This window comes from Pan troglodytes, chromosome 11 (genome assembly GCF_028858775.2).
Source record: "Pan troglodytes isolate AG18354 chromosome 11, NHGRI_mPanTro3-v2.0_pri, whole genome shotgun sequence".
Taxonomy (NCBI): Eukaryota; Metazoa; Chordata; class Mammalia; order Primates; family Hominidae; genus Pan; species Pan troglodytes.
This window is the reverse complement of record NC_072409.2, coordinates 111232108-111249491: the sequence shown is the minus strand read 5'-3', so window position 1 is coordinate 111249491 and position 17384 is coordinate 111232108. Positions and strand designations below refer to the sequence as shown.

The window sequence follows — 17384 nt, the reverse complement described above, 5'->3', positions numbered from 1 at the left end:
GGACATAGGCATGGGCAAGGACTTCACGACTAAAACACCAAAAGCAATGGCAACAAAAGCCAAAACTGACAAATGGGATCTAATTAAACTAAAGAGCTTCTGCACAGCAAAAGAAACTACCATTAGAGTGAACAGGCAACCTACAGAAAGAGAGGAAATTTTTACAATCTACTCATCTGACAAAAGGGCTAATATCCAGAATCTACAAAGAACTTAAACAAATTTACAAGAAAAAATCAAAAAACCCCATCAAAAAGTGGGTGAAGGATATGAACAGACACTTCTCAAAAGAAGACATTTACACAGCCAACAGACACATGAAAAAATGCTCATCATCACTGGTCATCAGAGAAATGCAAATCAAAACCACAGTGAGATACCATCTCACACAGTTAGAATGGCGATCATTAAAAAGTCAGGAAACAACAGGTGTTGGAGAGAATGTGGAGAAACAAGAACACCTTTACACTGTTGGTGGGACAGTAAACTAGTTCAACCCATGTGGAAGACAGTGTGGTGATTCCTCAAGGATCTGGAACTAGAAATACCATTTGACCCCGCCATTCCATTACTGGGTACATACCCAAAGGATTATAAATCATGCTACTATAAAGACACATGCACACGTATGTTTATTGCAGCACTATTCACAATAGCAAAGACTTGGAACCAACCCAAATGTCCATCAGTGATAGACTGGATTAAGAAAATGTTGCACATATACACCATGGAATACTATGCAGCCATAAAAAAGGATGAGTTCATGTCCTTTGTAGGGACATGGATGAAGCTGGAAACCATCATTCTCAGCAAACTATCACAAGGACAGAAAACCAAACACCGCATGTTCTCACTCATAGGTGGGAACTGAACAATGAGAACACTTGGACACAGGGTGGGGAACATCACACACGGGGGCCTGTCGTGGGGTGGGGGGAATGAGTTAATGGGTGCAGCACACCAACATGGCACATGTATACATATATAACAAACCAGCACGTTGTGCATATGTACCCTAGAACTTAAAGTATATTTTTTTTAAAAAAAGGTGACATGCTCTACTCTGTAGCCTTCCTTCTCCCCAGATCTCCCTCAATGACATTGTTTGGGGCAAAATCATTAGACTTATTAAGGTTAAAACTGATTCCATCTCCAAATTCCAAAACAAAAATGTTAAGAGATTGTCATTGATGACATAGTCATAACATCAATATTCTATGAATAGTTTAGTGTGAAGAAGGCTGGTAATGTTTTGACTATTTATATCACCATGTTATTCACCAGAATGGAATCTAGCCTTCATCACTGTAGCTAAATAATCTAGGTATGATCTGAGGAAACAGTAAACCTGAACAGCCTTTTTGTTACAGGATTTTAGTTACAGGATTTAACTAATTTCATTATTTTTTTTTCGTTATTTTTCTTGGTCTAACACAGTTTTTTCTAAGGTCCACAGTTTATTAATAATCCCTTTCGTAAATGTAATGCAACTACCTCTAACACCTCCAAAAACATTCAGAAATGCTGTCTTTGCTCCAGTTAAAAAAATGCCATGGGAGTTCCAAGAATAGGAAACATCAACCAGGGTATTTAGCACTAGATTGACAGAACTTGGCTCAGACCTGCATTACAAAAGCAAGTGTTCCAACTGTGGTTTTGCTTCAAGGCCGACTGCGGTTTTGCATTGTGCTGAAGTGCTTTCGGATAATTTTTTTAAAAATGAAATTTACGAAATAATGCTGTAAGAACTCTGTTCTTTATAAGAACTCTTAGGTTATCTTCAGACAACAAAAGCCAATGAGAAAGTCAAGATCACCTTTTCAAATCTCATGCTCTCCTGAATCATAATGGGGAACGCAGAGGGAAAGCTGTTTGTCTCCAGGTACTGATTCATGAGGTAGACCCCGAGGTACACATCTTGTTTGCCAGGCAGGAACACTCCTGGGCAAGAAATCTTAAAAAGAAAGAAAACAACAAACAAGAGAGAGAAAACGGGCTTTGCTTTGTTTTGTTACACGGGGCTCTATTTCTCTTAAGCTCCCACAGACACTGACGTTTTCCCCATCACCTCACTCCCTCACCTGTACCTCCCAACGCCAGCATCCTCCCCTCTGCTCTCCTCACATTGGAAATTCCAGTTCCCTCCCACGTCTCCACCAGGTGTCACAGTCGCGCTCTCGCCGGCTCCTCTCCCCGCCCCTCCGGGATGGTAGTGCGGAAGCGGAAGAGGCTGCAGGGCCGGGAAGCCTCTGTTTGGTCCGGCCGGGTCCCGGGATCCGGGCCGCCAGCCGCGATGCCAAGTCCCCGGAGGAGCATCGAGGGACGGCCGCTGGGCGTCTCCGCTTCGAGCAGCAGCAGCAGCCCCGGCAGCCCAGCCCATGGCGGCGGTGGCGGCGGCGGCGGCGGCGGCGGCAGCAGGTTTGAGTTCCAGTCCCTGCTCAGCAGCCGCGCTACGGGCGTGGACCCCACCTGCGCCCGGCTCCGTGCATCGGAGAGCCCAGTTCACCGCCGCGGCTCCTTCCCCCTGGCCGCGGCGGGCCCCTCGCAGTCGCCCGCGCCTCCGCTGCCCGAGGAGGACCGCATGGACTTGAACCCGTCCTTCCTGGGCATCGCCCTGCGCTCCCTGCTGGCCATCGACCTGTGGCTGTCCAAGAAGCTGGGGGTGTGCGCGGGAGAGAGCTCGTCGTGGGGCAGCGTGCGACCCCTTATGAAGCTGCTGGAGATCTCGGGACACGGCATCCCCTGGCTGCTGGGCACCCTCTACTGCCTGTGCAGGAGCGACAGCTGGGCCGGGCGCGAGGTGCTGATGAACCTGCTCTTCGCCCTGCTGTTGGACCTGCTGCTGGTGGCCTTGATCAAAGGGCTGGTCCGCAGGCGTCGCCCGGCCCACAACCAGATGGACATGTTTGTCACTCTGTCGGTGGACAAGTACTCCTTCCCCTCGGGCCATGCCACAAGGGCCGCCCTGATGTCGAGGTTCATCCTGAACCACCTGGTGCTGGCCATTCCACTGAGGGTGCTGGTGGTTCTGTGGGCCTTCGTCTTGGGCCTATCCAGGGTCATGCTGGGGCGGCACAATGTCACCGACGTAGCTTTTGGCTTTTTTCTGGGCTACATGCAGTACAGCATCGTGGACTATTGCTGGCTCTCACCCCATAATGCTCCGGTCCTCTTTTTACTGTGGAGTCAACGATGACACCATCTCATTGATTATGGCACCAGGAAGTCTGAAGGTTTCCACATTCGATGATGCCAACCTAAACCAGCAGCCATCCCGCTTGTCCCTCTTAGGCATTTCAGGCTTCCTTTGGGATTTCAGGTGTCCCATGATCTTGATGTGCTGCTAGGCTGGAGCACACGCTGGCCATTACTGAACACAGCCATATTAGGGAAAGCAAAAAAACCCAAAAAATCCTCTATTGTATATTTATTCAACAACTGTTTATGTCTCCAGGACAACTGCAAAGAAAACAAGCTGAGGTGGTTATACTGTTGCTGTTAAAAGTTGGTATCAGTAAGGTTTGTGTTTTGTGGTAATCCCTAAATCAACATACCACTTGTAAACTGAACTTCGAGAAAGAAACATGATGTTCATTCTGTAAATATACATGCAGACAGGTCATGTACTAATCCTAGTCCTTTTCCTGAGGTAGATTTTAAACAGTATTTTTAAAGTCCAAGACATAGGTTTTTCTAGTTTATTCCCTGAAGATCTGTTGCCACAGTTGGGAGATTTCTTCTTAATCCTGATTTTCTTGGTAAGCTTTTTTACTTTATTATCTCTATAATTTATTATCTCTCTCCATATTTGTGGATCGGGTAGTGGGAAAAGAGATTATAATACTTGTCTTTCTCTCCTCTCTCTCCACCCCTCAAAAGATCTTTATTTCCCACGACTCCCTAACTGTCTTTTAGCATTCAGAGAAAAAGCCAAGAACTTGCTTAAAGAGGAATCACTTAAAAGGTAGGCATATCTAAGATGCTCATAGAAAAGGAAGAATGGGACATGGCCCCATGCTTATTTCTGTTTACAACCTAACATGGCATGAGAGAGGGCAGAGAAACTAAGTTGCTGGGGAAAGTTAGAGGAACTGAAAGTTTGGGAATAGGCTGACCACATATTATGCCAGTGACCAGTATGACAGGAGATGGGGCCCTGCTGCCAGTCATCTCCACTGAATAAAGAATAATGCTCCTCTTTCAGGGTAATAAAGTGGGGAGAAGGAACGTCTTCTCAATGCAAGAACATAAGCTTTCTCGTATATACCTGTATGCTACAGTTTTTCACGTGGAATTCCGTTTTCTGAGGTACAGCACATTTTAGGTAACAGTATTTAACTTGAAATTCATCATGGGAGTCTGCTGCTATACCAGGCACAAGATAAAACTCCAAAATTTCTGTTTACATTGACCTTTACATTTAAAGCTGTTCATCCATGGTGCCTCCCCAAATCATAAGACCAAAGACCACCAAACGCAGGGTGGACTCTGCTCATTATTCTTTGACCCAGAAAGACTGGAGAAGGTATGTGCTTTAAGTGCTGCTCTACCTGAAAAGAAATCCTTTAAATTACCTATGGAAGTGATGTCCTCAGATTATCTTAATGACTATTTTGGCATTTATAAATAGAAATTATTATGGACTTTGATCTGCCATACTGAGGTTCGGAACCTGGAGAATGGCTGTGATAAGTAGGTTTTGATTGAGTGAAAGCATGAGCTTGTTCAGAGTGAGGGGCATACTGAAAAAGGAACAGCCATGCCTCAAAATCAAATCATTTGCATTCCCACAACATCCTGAATACCGACTACCTCTTCACTTGCTAAAGCAGCTAAACTGTGAAGCTCTAAGTGGTTTGGGTTTGTTGTTTAACCTTAGCGAGATCCTTTAACTGCAGCAATATTCAAGCCAGGTATTTGGAAGCAAATGATATTTCCTCTTGCAGTGTCCACAAATCTGAATATTAGGGGCATGAAATTAGGCTTACCATCTGATTTGTAATTACAATTTTGGAATTCTCTGTTTTAGTTGCTGAGGCCTGAGTTTTCTGGCTCTTAAAGCATAGATCATTTCACCTGATGTTTTTGAAGCATCCTAAGTACAGTAGAGTAGAAAACTGATTTCTTTGTTAATTGTACACTGAATAATGCCTTTTAAAAATCAAAATAAAATTAACAAATAATGGTGAATGAAGTGAGATGAAAACTTCCTTAATTTTTGCCTTGATGAGGAGGGAGATAGATTTATCACTTAGCTTCTCAAGAGTTCCTTCTTCCTGCACAATTTTTAGAGCTTAAAACTGGTATAGCACTACTAATATGGTCTAGCCCTATTTGCTGTCAGCAAAGTGGGACAAATCCAGGAAATGGTGATCACCTTCACACCCACATGTATGATGAAACCACACCATTTGCCAATTGTATGGAAGACAACCAGATTCCAAGACAATTTCCTGTTAGCATTGTGCTTGTAATCATAGCCAGTAGAAAGCCCCTAGAGGAAAAGCGGCATGATATTCTGTTACTAACTACATGGAAGGATTGGAAAATGGAAACTGAAATAAGAGGGAGTGACAGACCCCCAAGTAGAAACCATGGAGTCACTCTGCCACAGCACTTCACTTAGGAAAGATTTGGTAATTACAAAAGATTGATTGATTGATTTCCCTTTTGGAATTAGCAAGCCAGAGCCATCAGTAAGGGGAAATATCATAGAAAATATCTGATTGGTTCATAGAGTTGGCAAATAATCAGGAAGTGATGGAGCTTTTTAAAATTATTCCCTGGTTATTTAAAGAAGTTTAAAATCCTTTCACAAATCTTTATCCAGGAGAAGAAAATAAATTCTACCTGGACTTAATGCAGGGTTGTTTGAAAAGAAATTAAAAATTCATGATAAAGATAAGAAACATGTTAGCTTTAGAACAGAAAAAAAAAAGTGGGAACAGGTGGAGCTGAATTAAAGGTTAGGAAGTCAGGGAAAACCAATATGGAGAATCTTAAAGACAAAGGTACGATCTGTCCCAGAAGATAATGATGTGTTTGTGGTAAGGGGGGGATGTGGGGGAGGGTTGTTGAAAACCACCTGAGACTATTTAGAGTACGACTTGAGGTTAAGGAGGGGGAGTTCATCGATCTCTTACCGCCCGGATCTGCAGCTCCACCACCACCTCCAGAGGCATCGTTCCCTGCGTGGGCGAAAGGACTGGAATGAAAAGATCCTTTTGTGCCGAGCCTTGGACCAATTTTTCTTAGTTTAGCTGAATACCTAGGGCAAATGTTCTCAGAAGCTTCCCCAGTCCCACCCCCTTGTTCCCCCACCGTCCCCCCCAGCCCAGGTCCCTCCCACCGGGACGGGTCTCTCACACTCGAAGCTGGAGTGCAGGCTTCCAGAAGGCGGAAGCGTGGCGTTGCCAGGGACACTCAAACGCGCAGTCTTCGTCGTGGAACGCGCGCGAGGCCCCAGCGCAGACGCGCGCCCTCACGGTGCGCCGCTGGGAGGCGCCGTCGCTGTTGCCCACGCAGTGCCCCCAACCGGAGAGACTGGCCCTGTCTGGCGTGCTAGACGGACAGAGAAATGCTAACAATCCCGATTTTCTTTCCATCAGCTCCTGCTATCCCCAATTACCATGTTAAAATGTTTACCGTTTTCATTCTGAAAGTAGAATGAGATCATAGGTCTGTTATAATTTAAGTAGTACACGTTTAGTAGCTGCACGACCCCAAGCCTTGTAGTTTCTGTAACAATTCTCATTTAATATAGTTGCCTGTTCCTAAAAATACTCTTTTGCTTATTAAATGTTATGTTTGCTTCGGAAAACATGGCCACCGTCAATAACAAACGTGTGCTAATTAGAAATATAAGGTTAATTCTTAAACATATTTAAAAGTTAGGTATCCCCTGTTAGCAGCAATAGAAATATGTCAGTCTTTCCATAACGGTGTCCAGCCTTTTCTGGGGTTTAGTTTAAGGCAAGCATTGAGTAGTCCAATGGGTAGTTATTGCATTTGCCAAAACCACAGTTACTGTAAACACTGTCAGAGGTGGTGGGCAGAGCAAGAGTTCTGAATGAGTAGGGGACATTCACTACATCTAATAGACAAAAATGAAGGAAAGGAGCAGGTAGTGGCTCCTTCTAGCAATCCAAAAAATCTAGGAAGGCCAATGCTGCCTCTGAAAAAAAAATTTTAAATCCTAAATTATGTTCAGTTATTTATTACTAATATTTTGCATTAGAGAGTTATACAATTGGAAATAGTGCAGAAGGATGGTCAAGACAAGATTAGGTATTCATTTTGGTAACTGGAGTTTATTTCCCTGGAAGGGAAAAACTTGGTATGATGAAGAAGGGCATATTGTATCCTTATCCAGTTCCTAGTGCTGTGTCTCTCTGCGTATCAAGAGATACAGGTGGGCACCTAACTATCTATAGTGTCCAGATCATTGATTTGTCACTCACAACTTGCTGACACCCAGAGTGATGTGGGACAGGACCTGTGATGATCCTAACAGGTAGGTCACCAACACCAATGCTAAGAAATCAAGGAGAGTGACAAGCAAAACAAATTAATAAATAGCCAGAGTTGTATTGGGAGAGAAGAATCAGTCTTTATTGAGGATCTGGAAAGTGCTAGGCACATTGCGTATGCTAATTCATCTCAACCCTACAATAACTCTATCAGGGAGATATTATCCCTATTTTACAGATGCAGAATCTGAAGCTAGACAGCCTTTTACTAAAAGCCACAGACCTAATAAGGGAGCAGCCACATTTGAATCCAGGTGTGCCCTACCACATCACTGGGTCTGCAATATAGACATCCTGTTGATCTCTAGAGACACAGTGTTCCATTGTATGCTCTTCTTAGTCTTAACTCTTGATCTAACTGGACTCTCCTTGCTTGGCTGCTAGGGCACAGCTCTCTTCTGGTTTCCCTCCAACTTTCTGGCTATTCTTTCTTTGTCTGTTTATCCTCCTCTGGCTAAGCAATGTTTCTAGGTCCTTTCCTTTCCTCACTCTATACCCTTTACTTAGAGTGTCATCCATTGCAGATATTGATTAACACATGTATACAGATTTACATACCCCACCAAGACCTCTCTTCTGCTGACAAGGTGGAATCTCAATATCATATCTTATGTCATACATATAAATATATATATCTCCTCTTTGTAGCGACTGCCATAATAGCAGTTTTACATTTGTTCCTGTGACTCTTGATTACTATTTGTCTCCGTAATCTGTAAACTCTGCATGGCTAAGCGTTTATACCCTAAATAGGATAGAAGATAATAAATATTTTTGAATATTAAATGCAGAGATGGTCAAGCCAATCTGTGGGGGTTAATGTACATGGATAAAGAGAGGTCCCATCACAATGGGTAAAAGAAATCTGCAGAATTAGAAAGGACCAGGCACAGCTACTTCTGCTAATCTGCTATGGTGATATTAAGTGAGTTGATGGGGATACTTCACACTCTCCTAATTGTCCCCGCCATGGTTACCTGAGGCTCTCAGCTGCTGTGGAGATGTGGCAGTTGCTATACACACCCAGTCCCTCTCACTCATCTTGCAAAGTTATTTATCATTGAGGCTGTCCACCTCTGCCGGGGGCCAACAAAGCCTTTTAAGGATTGGACTGTCACCACTTCAAGAGAAAGGCTTTATTACCTGGGTAGGTACCTCTTGGTGGCAGCAAACAGATTTCAATGAACAACTGCTATTTCCAGAGAGTATCTGCAGTGCAGCTTGGCCAGCAGTGACATCAGCATTGCAGAAATGATACAGCAGCACATCCTGTTCACATCCTGGCCCCAGACAAGAAAATGAAACATGCCCCAAACGGGGATTTTCCAAAGAGTAAATTAACAAAGAACAAGAATATGACAGATAATTATGGCTGAGATTTTTTTTAACTAAAAAAATTAATTATAAGACAAAAATCATAAATATTTCAAATAATAAGTGTATTCATATGAAAGGAAGAAACTATTAAAGAGACAGCACTAGTGGGAAGGGTATGGGAAAACACATTGATGGGAGTGTAAATACATACAATGTATTCATTTCCTATGGCTGCTTAACAAATTTAGGGGCTTAAAGCAAGACAAATTTATTATTTAATTTTGTGAGAAGTCCAACACAGATCTCAGTGGGCTAAAATCAAGGTGCCTGCAGGGCTGCATTCCTTGCCTTTCTGTTTCCTTGCTTTTCTGGAGGTTGCTCGTATTCCTTGGCTTAAAGTTTCCTTCTTTCATGTTCAAAACTGGCTACATAGAGCCAAGTCCTTCTCATGCTGCCATCTCTCTGGTTCTCCCTTTTTTTTTTTTTTTTTTTTGAGACAGAGTCTCGCTCTGTCACCCAGACTGGAGTGCAGTGGTGCGATCTCAGCTCACTGCAACCTCCGCCTCCCAGGTTTAAGCCATTCTTCTGCCTCAGCCTCCCGAGTAGCTGGGAGTACAGGCACGCACCACCATGCCCAGCTAATTTTTGTATTTTTAGTAGAGACAGGGTTTCATCATATTGGCCAGGCTGGTCCTGAACTCCCGTTCTCGAGTAATACACCTGCCTCGGCCTCCCAAAGTGCTGGGATTACAGGCATGAGCCACCATGCTTGGCCTCTCTTTCACTTTTAAGGACCTTTGTGATTGTACCTTTGTGAAACACCCAGATAATCCAGGATAATTTCCCTAATTTAAGGTCAGCTGATCAGCAACCTTAATTCCATCTACAACATTAATTTCCCCTTTACCATGTAAGGTAACATATGCACAGGTTCCAGGGATTAGGATGTGGATATCTTTGGGGGCCATTATTCTGCCTACCACATATAACTTATCTGGAGAGCAATTTGATAATGTCTATCAGAATGTTTAATTTGACTCAGCAATTCTGCTAAGAATTTATCCCATGGGTATACTTTCACAAAAACATATGGTGCACAATTATTTCTAGTTGAAAAAATGCTGGAAACCAACTAAATGTTCATTAGGTACGATCAGATGAAATCAGTTATGGTTTAGCCATATGATGGAATATTATGCAGCATGGAAAAAGAATGAGGCAGACAGAGCTATATATTCTAATAGTAAATAGTCTCTAAAATATAGAGCCAAGAAAAAAAAGGCATAAAAAATGTATACAATGTGCTGCCATTTGGGAGAGAAGGAGAATATTGTATCTACATATATGCTTAGAATATCCCTGAAAAGATATGCTAGAAGCTGCTATTGTAATGTGTGCCTCTGGGGAGGGACCTGGGGTAGGGAAGCAGAGAGGAAGTTATTTTTCATTGAATATCTATAGGTACTTAAAAAATATGTTTTTGCCAAGTACTTGCATTATTTAATCCAAAAAGGAAACCACATTAAAACAAGTAGAAAATGTAAAATAATAGAAAGGATTGGTCTGGGAATATAGAAAGGAGCAGGAACTGGCTTCTTCAGCTTTTGGAGCTATATCCTATATACTGCATGCCATAAAAATATCCATGCAAGTGTGTCTGCCACTTCTGCTTCCAGTGCAGGGCTTCTTATCCTGTGATTCCTGGCTATCTCAGGGGTCTTAAACCTCCTGAAATGATAGGCAGCATTTCCTACATGTGCATATATGCATTTTTCCAGGAAAAGAGTCTGTGGCTTTCATAATCTGAAAGGGGAAATGTTAGTCAAGTCAACTTTTACAGCACTGTTCAGTGCATGCTGACTCCTCTTCCTGCCAGCGGTTCCCCATCTACAGCAAAAAGAAAGGCTACCTGGGTTGTCAGACAAGGCAGCAGGTAAGAAAAGAGGGCCTGTTCTCTCCGTCACACCCACACTCCCTTATTAGAGTAAAAGGACAGCTGTATTTCATAATAAGTGATTAAAAAAAGACCCTCAGAGTCCTGTTGTAAGCCATTTGTTTATATCCGGACTCAACAGACTCATTTGTCAGGCCCTACAATCTTTTGAGCAGTGAATTATTCATTAGCAAGTATGAATAACACCAGCAGATTGAGTTTCCAAAGTGAGTTAGTCATTTGCATTTGTAAGAAATGCCTGAAAAGGAAGAAACACAAAAACGAAAAAACACCCAAGAACATGAAATGATCTGGATTATTTCAGTAGTAGTGCATTTCCAGGTCAATGATTTTTTATTTCTTTTAAAGCATGGGCCCAGTCTCAAGACCCAAGAAATAATTGTCTTATATTTGGCCTTCTCCAAAGTCTTTCTCTAAAATGTTCTGTAATAGTTTAGTTTTCTCAAACTCTGATATACAGAGAAGAAAGTTTTACCTTTCTCACTTTTGTATGTATGAGAAAGCTCAATGAACTACACTGAGTTCTTTCCTTGGTTCTAACAAACTGCATAAAGATGAAGTATAGCAGGGTGCAGTGGCTCACGCCTGTAATCCCAGCACTTCGGGAGGCTGAGGTGGGCGGATCACCTGAGGTCAGGAGTTTGAGACCAACCTGGACAACAAGTGAAACCCTGCCTCTACTAAAAATACAGAAATTAGTGGGGTGTGGTGGCACACGCCTGTAATCCCAGCTACTTGGGAGGCTGAGGCAGGATAATCGCTTGAACCCAGGAGATAGAGTTTGCAGTGAGCTGAGATCGCGCCACTGCACTCCACCCTGGGCAACAGAGCGAGACTCCATCTCAAAAAATAAATAAATAAATAAAAAAGATGAAGTGTGTATATACATATATACATACATATATATGCACACATACATATATACATACATACACATATACACATATAATTTATATATATTAATGTTAATATCCTTTAGGCAAACTTTACATTAGCAGAATCTGGCTGTCACCATATGAACTCACTGATCAATTCCAGCCCCACTCTGCATCATTATAGGTACATTATATGCTTCCCTATACGATTCATACGAAGTACCTATGAAGCACATTTACCAAGAAAGTTGTAGTTGAATCTAATCAACTACACTGAGTGTTGCACTGTCCAATGATAAAAATATGGTAGCCATTTATAGCTATCTAACTGAACTAAAACTAAATACATTTATTTATTTATTTATTTAGAGATGGAGTCTCGCTCTTGTCACCCAGGCTGGGGTGCAGTGGCACAATCTTGGCTGACTGCAACCTCTGCCTACTGGGTTCAAGCAATTCTCCTGCCTCAGTCTCCTGAGTAGCTGGGTTTACAGGCATCCGCCCCCACACCCAGCTAATTTTTTGTGTTTTTAGTAGAGATGGGGTGTCGCCATGTTGGCCAGGCTGGTCTCGAACTTCTGACCTCAGGTGATCCGCCCGCCTCGGCCTCCCAAAGTGCTAGGATTACAGGTGTGAGCCACCGCACCCGGCTAACTAAATACATTTAAAATCCAGTTCCTCATTGCATTAGTCACATTTAAAGCACACATACCCATATGTTGCCAGTGGCTACTGGTATTAGATAATGCAGGCAGAATATTTTTATCATCACAGAAAGTTCTAATGGGCAGCATTGCTCTAGAGTTAACTTCACTTAAAGGAAATATGGAGGATAGAAAACCATGTTAATGACAACAAAAGGAAGCAGGCAGACAAATTTATAACAGAACCTGGGACATTCCAGCACATAACGTGCAGTCCCAGCTACCTGAGAGGCTGAGGTGGGAGGATCATCCGAGCCTGGGTGGTTGAGGCTGCAGTGAGCCATGATTGTGCCATGCACTCCAGCCTGGCCCACAGAGTCAGACCTTGTCTCAATAAATAAATAACTAAACAAACAAACAAATAAATAAATAAATAGAGCCTGGCGCAGTGGCTCACGCCTGTAATCCCAACACTTTGGGAGGCCGAGGCAGGTGAATCACCTGAGGTCGGGAGTTCGAGATCAGCCTGACCAACATGGAGAAACCCTGTCTCTACTAAAAATGCAAAAAACGTAGCCGGGCATGGTGGTACATGTCTGTAATTCCAGCTACTCGGGAGGCTGAGGCAGAAGAATCACTTGAACCTGGGAGGCAGAAGTTGCGGTGAGCTGAGATCGTGCCATTGCACTCCAGCCTGGGCAACAAGAGTGAAACTCTGTCTTTAAATAAATGAATAAATAGAATCTGGGACATTCTATAGGACCCCTAACCCAGTTAATCTGCAATAAGTCAATGGCATTAAAAAAAAAAAAAAAGGAAGAGGTGAGGGAACTGATTTAGATTAAAAGATACTTAAGAGACCTCACAACCAAATGGAATATGTGGACTTTGTTGGGACATTAATTCAAACAAACAAAATGCAATATTTGAGACTATCAGGGAATTTTTTTTTTTTTTTTTTGAGACAGAGTTTCACTCCTGTTACTCAGGCTGGAGTGCAATGGTGCAATCTTGGCTCATCTCAACCTCCGCCTCCCGGGTTCAAGTGATTCTCCTGCCTCAGCCTCCCGAGTAGATGGGATTACAGGCATGCACCACCATGCCCGGCTAATTTTTTGTAACTTTAGTAGAGACAGGGTTTCTCCACGTTGGTCAGGCTAGTCTCCAACTCCTGACCTCAGTTGATCTGCCCGCGTTGGCCTCCCAAAGTGCTGGGATTACAGGCATGAGCCACCATGCCCAGCCTATCAGGGAAATTTGATTATGGTTTGGACATTAGATAACACCAAGCAATTAATTTTTATATACATGATAAATGGGCATTATATATATATGATAATGCCCTTGTGTTTATGTAAGGCAAGTATTAACATTGTTTAGAGACATATATTAAGGTATGTAGTGGTAAAATGATTTAATGTCTAAGATTTTGCTTTTAAGTATTCCAGTCAATGAATAAAAGGAATAGATAAAGCAAATGTTGTAAAATCTTGATAATTATTGACTGTGGGTGATGGATGAATGGGGTTTCTGTAATTTTATTCTTTTTTGTGTTAAAAAAATACTCACAATAGGCTGGGCATGGTGGCTGACACCTGTAATCCCAGTGCTTTGTGAGGCAGAGGCCAGAGGATTGCTTGAGGTCAGGAGTTCAAGACCAGCCTGGACAACATAGAGAGAACCCATGTCTACATTAAAAAAAAATTAGGTGGGCATAGCAGCATGCACTCGTAGTCCTAGCTACTCAGGAGGCTGAGGTGGGAGGATCCCTTGAGCCCAGATGTTGGAAGCTGCAGTGTGCTATCATCTTGCCACTGCACTCCAGCCTGTGTGACAGAGCACAATCTTGTCTCTTAAAAAAAATCATAATAACAATTTTAAAAAACCTTTAACATATAAAATTCCCTTCAATATAAGTCTTACACATACTGAAAGAGAAAATGTAATGGATCTACTCACCTCAAATGCAGATGAGATGAGAAAATTATTGTGGTGTGTAATAATGCTTTACAAGTAATTCAGAGGGACATCCACTTAAAGGGGAAAAAGTAGCGCTGGTTGTTTTGCTTTTTTTTCTTTTTTCAGACGGAGTCTACCTCTGTTGCCCAGGCTGGAGTGCAATGGCACAATCTCGGCTCACTGCAAGCTCCGCCTCCCAGGTCCGCGCCATTCTCCTGCCTCAGCCTCCCGAGTAGCTGGGACTACAGGCACCCACCACCATGCCCAGCTAATTTTTTGTATTTTTAGTAGAGACAGGGTTTCACTGTGTTAGCCAGGATGGTCTCGATCTCCTGACCTCATGATCCGCCTGCCTCGGCCTCCCGAAGTGCTGGGATTACAGGCGTGAGCCACTGCGCCTGGCCAGCGCTGTATTATAATAGTGATCTCTGCATGAATATCCAAAACAGGAGCTGGCAATTTGAGTATTTCTTTACATATACATGCTTCTCAAGAATTTTCCAGGAATCTTCCAAGGAAGGAATCAAATTGCAATTGCACAGCTTTTAACAATCTTGAAGTCATTTGGGATGTGGACCCACACATGGGTTCTGTTTCACCCAACTTTATTAGAGTTTATGAGTCAGACTCATGTTACTCTTTGGCTTGTGCTTTCATTTACTGGCATTTGTAGGCTCAATGCTTATATAATGATGCAACACAAGTCCTTCCACAAGGGCTGCCCTTGGGCTTTTTGGACTACATAGTCTTTCCATTTAAAAGTAATTTCTACTCAGAAAAAAACCTAATTTGCTCCTTTGAGTTTCAGCTGGCTAGCTCTATGTCCATGGGAGTAATAGGCAAATTATGACCCAAAGCAATTTCCAAGGAATTTTATTTATTATCCAAAATAAGAAAGTAGAAGTGTATGATTAAGTTCCAAGACTTGTTTAAAAAGTGTCTACTGGAGCTGGGCGTGGTGGTACATGCCTGTAATCCCAGCCACTTGAGAGGCCAAGGCAGGAGGATCTCTTGAGCCCAGGAGTTTGAGACCGACCTAGGTAACATAGCAAAAACTGTTTCCAAAGATAAGTGTTTACTATGCCAGGGCACAGGATTCAGATCCTGAAGTCAGCAATGGCTCAAGATGAGGCTACTTCTGATATCATTATATCCACTCCTTATCTCCTACCAAAATATACTTCTTCCTATTCCTTTTTCACCATCTTCTGCCTTTATTTAACCTTTTCTTTTATCCTTGTTTCCATTCATTCATTCTCTATCCATTTATTCAGCCCACATTTATTGAGTGTCTACTGTAAGCCAGGTATTGTTCTGAGCCATGTAAGTACAAGAGTGAATAAGAAACCATCTGTGCTCTCATGGAGCTTACATTCTATTGGGGTAAGAAACATAATAACTAAGTGAACATAAAATAATAGTATGATGAATAGTAGAAAGGAAATATACAAGGTGGTAAAATAGAACAGGTTGAAGAAGAAATGAGAACTTCATTTAGACTCACTGGCCAGATTGGCCTAAGAGTATGAGATTTGGTCTAAGACCTAAGAAGAAAAGCATGACCACTAACAAGCCTTTCAAAGTAAGAGAAAAGGCAAAGGGAATAGCAACTCGAAAGGGCCATGAGTTAGGAAAGGAACTGCCATGTTTGAGGAACTGAAAGGAGTCCAAGAGAGATTTTGGGGTGGGAGAGGGCAAGGAAGGTGTTAGGGAGACGGTTTAAGAAACGACATTCAGGGCCGGGTGCAGTGGTGCACACCGGTAATCTCAGCACTTTGGGAGGCCGAGGCGGACGGATCACCTGAGGTCAGGAGTTCGAGACCAGCCTGGCCAACATAGTGAAACCCCGTCTCTACTAAAAATACAAAAATCAGCTGGGTGTGGTGGTGCACATCTGTAATCCCAGCTACTCGGGAGGCTGAGGTAGGAGAATCGCTTGAACCCAGGAGGTGGAGGTTGCCGTGAGCTGAGATGGCGCCACTGCAGTCCATGCACTCCGGCCTGGGAGACAGAGCGAGAGACTCCATCTCAAAAAAAAAAAAAAAAAAGGAATGACACTCAGGAATTAGGCTGTCACTAGATTTCACAGGAACTTTATCAATTATGGCAGAGAATGTGATTGCCTACCTTACTGCCACAAACTCTTCCTCCTTGCTAACAGAACTCCAGTTTTGTTTAGGTAGCAATGCATCCAGCTCCAGACAACAAATCATAATTTATGTAAGCCAGTTCTGGCCAATAAGATATAAGGATTTCACTAGAAGGTTTCGAGAAATATCTTTATTCTTCATATGAGAGCCACAAGTGAATAAAGCTGTTTTGCCTCCTTCTCTGTCTTCCTGCTTTAGCTTCCGCCATATTTTGATGTGATGTCCAGAGCTGTAGCAGCCATCCTGCAACCATGATGTAACAAGCCTGAAGATGAAAGTAAACAGATTTAGGATGCTGGGGAGGAGGGATAGGGATTGAAAGAAACTGAATCTTCCTTTCCTTTTCCTTTCCTTCCCTTCCCTTCCCTTCCCCTCCCCTCCCTTTCCTTTCCCTTCCTTTCCTTTCCTTTCTTTCTTTTGCGACACAGTCTCACTCTGTCACCCAGGTGGAGTACAATGCTGCGATCTCAGCTCACTGCAACCTCCACCTCCCGGGTAGCTGGGATTACAGGCATGCACCACCAGGTCTGGCTAATTTTTGTATTTTCAGTAGAGACGGGGTTTTGCCATGTTGGCCAGGCTAGTCTCGAACTCCTGGCCTCAAGTGATCCACCCGCCTTGGCCTCACAAAGTGCTGGGATTACAGGTGTAGGCTACCACGCCTGGCCTGAACCTGAATATTTAATGACATCTTCAAACTGCTAAGCCTATCCTGGGATCATTCTTTTTGTTAAATACACAATAAATGTCCTTATAGTTTAGGTTTCTTTTAGCTGAGGTTTCAGTTATTTGCATTGAAAGCATATAATTGATATAGCAGGGGTGAGACATGATATGATTTATGTATTTTTTAAAAATCTCTCTGGCAACAGTATGAAGAGATTGTAAGGAGCAAGAATGGAACAGAAGCATGGAAGACTACTGCAGTAGTTCTGAGAAGCAATCATAGTGTTCTG

At 42.8% G+C, this 17384-nt stretch overlaps 3 protein-coding genes across 38 annotated transcripts in view; 1 reads left to right on the top strand and 2 right to left on the bottom strand.

Moving 5' to 3' along the window:
* The window catches only part of SPATA6L (spermatogenesis associated 6 like), a 163973-nt gene extending 155060 nt beyond the window's left edge, over positions 1–8913 (bottom strand). For 9 of the 36 annotated variants that reach the window (XR_001720650.3, XR_008537225.2, XR_008537221.2 and 6 more), the window contains exons 1-2: positions 6144–8913; positions 1817–1954 (exon numbers count right to left, since the gene is read on the bottom strand). Coding sequence is in view for 16 of the 36 variants with exons in the window: in XM_063788754.1 (XP_063644824.1) it covers positions 1817–1954; positions 6144–6182 (177 nt within the window). In the remaining 20 variants the exon portion in view is untranslated. Of the gene's footprint in view, positions 1–1816; positions 1955–2081; positions 2210–6143 lie in introns of those variants that run through there. The other 27 variants (XR_008537220.2, XR_008537219.2, XM_054658645.2 and 24 more) reach the window with 11 other exon arrangements.
* Positions 2207–5190, top strand: PLPP6 (phospholipid phosphatase 6). Its single transcript, XM_001137447.8, has one exon. It carries the CDS (start codon positions 2207–2209, stop codon positions 3194–3196), a length of 990 nt encoding a protein of 329 aa, XP_001137447.4. The 3' UTR covers positions 3197–5190.
* A 7630-nt stretch (positions 8914–16543) lies between the features above and the next one.
* AK3 (adenylate kinase 3) overlaps positions 16544–17384 on the bottom strand; it is a 75356-nt gene continuing 74515 nt past the window's right edge. Inside the window, exon 6 of the mRNA XM_054657906.2 lies at positions 16544–16693. The gene's annotated coding sequence lies outside the window, so the exon portion shown is untranslated. The remainder of the gene's footprint in view (positions 16694–17384) is intronic.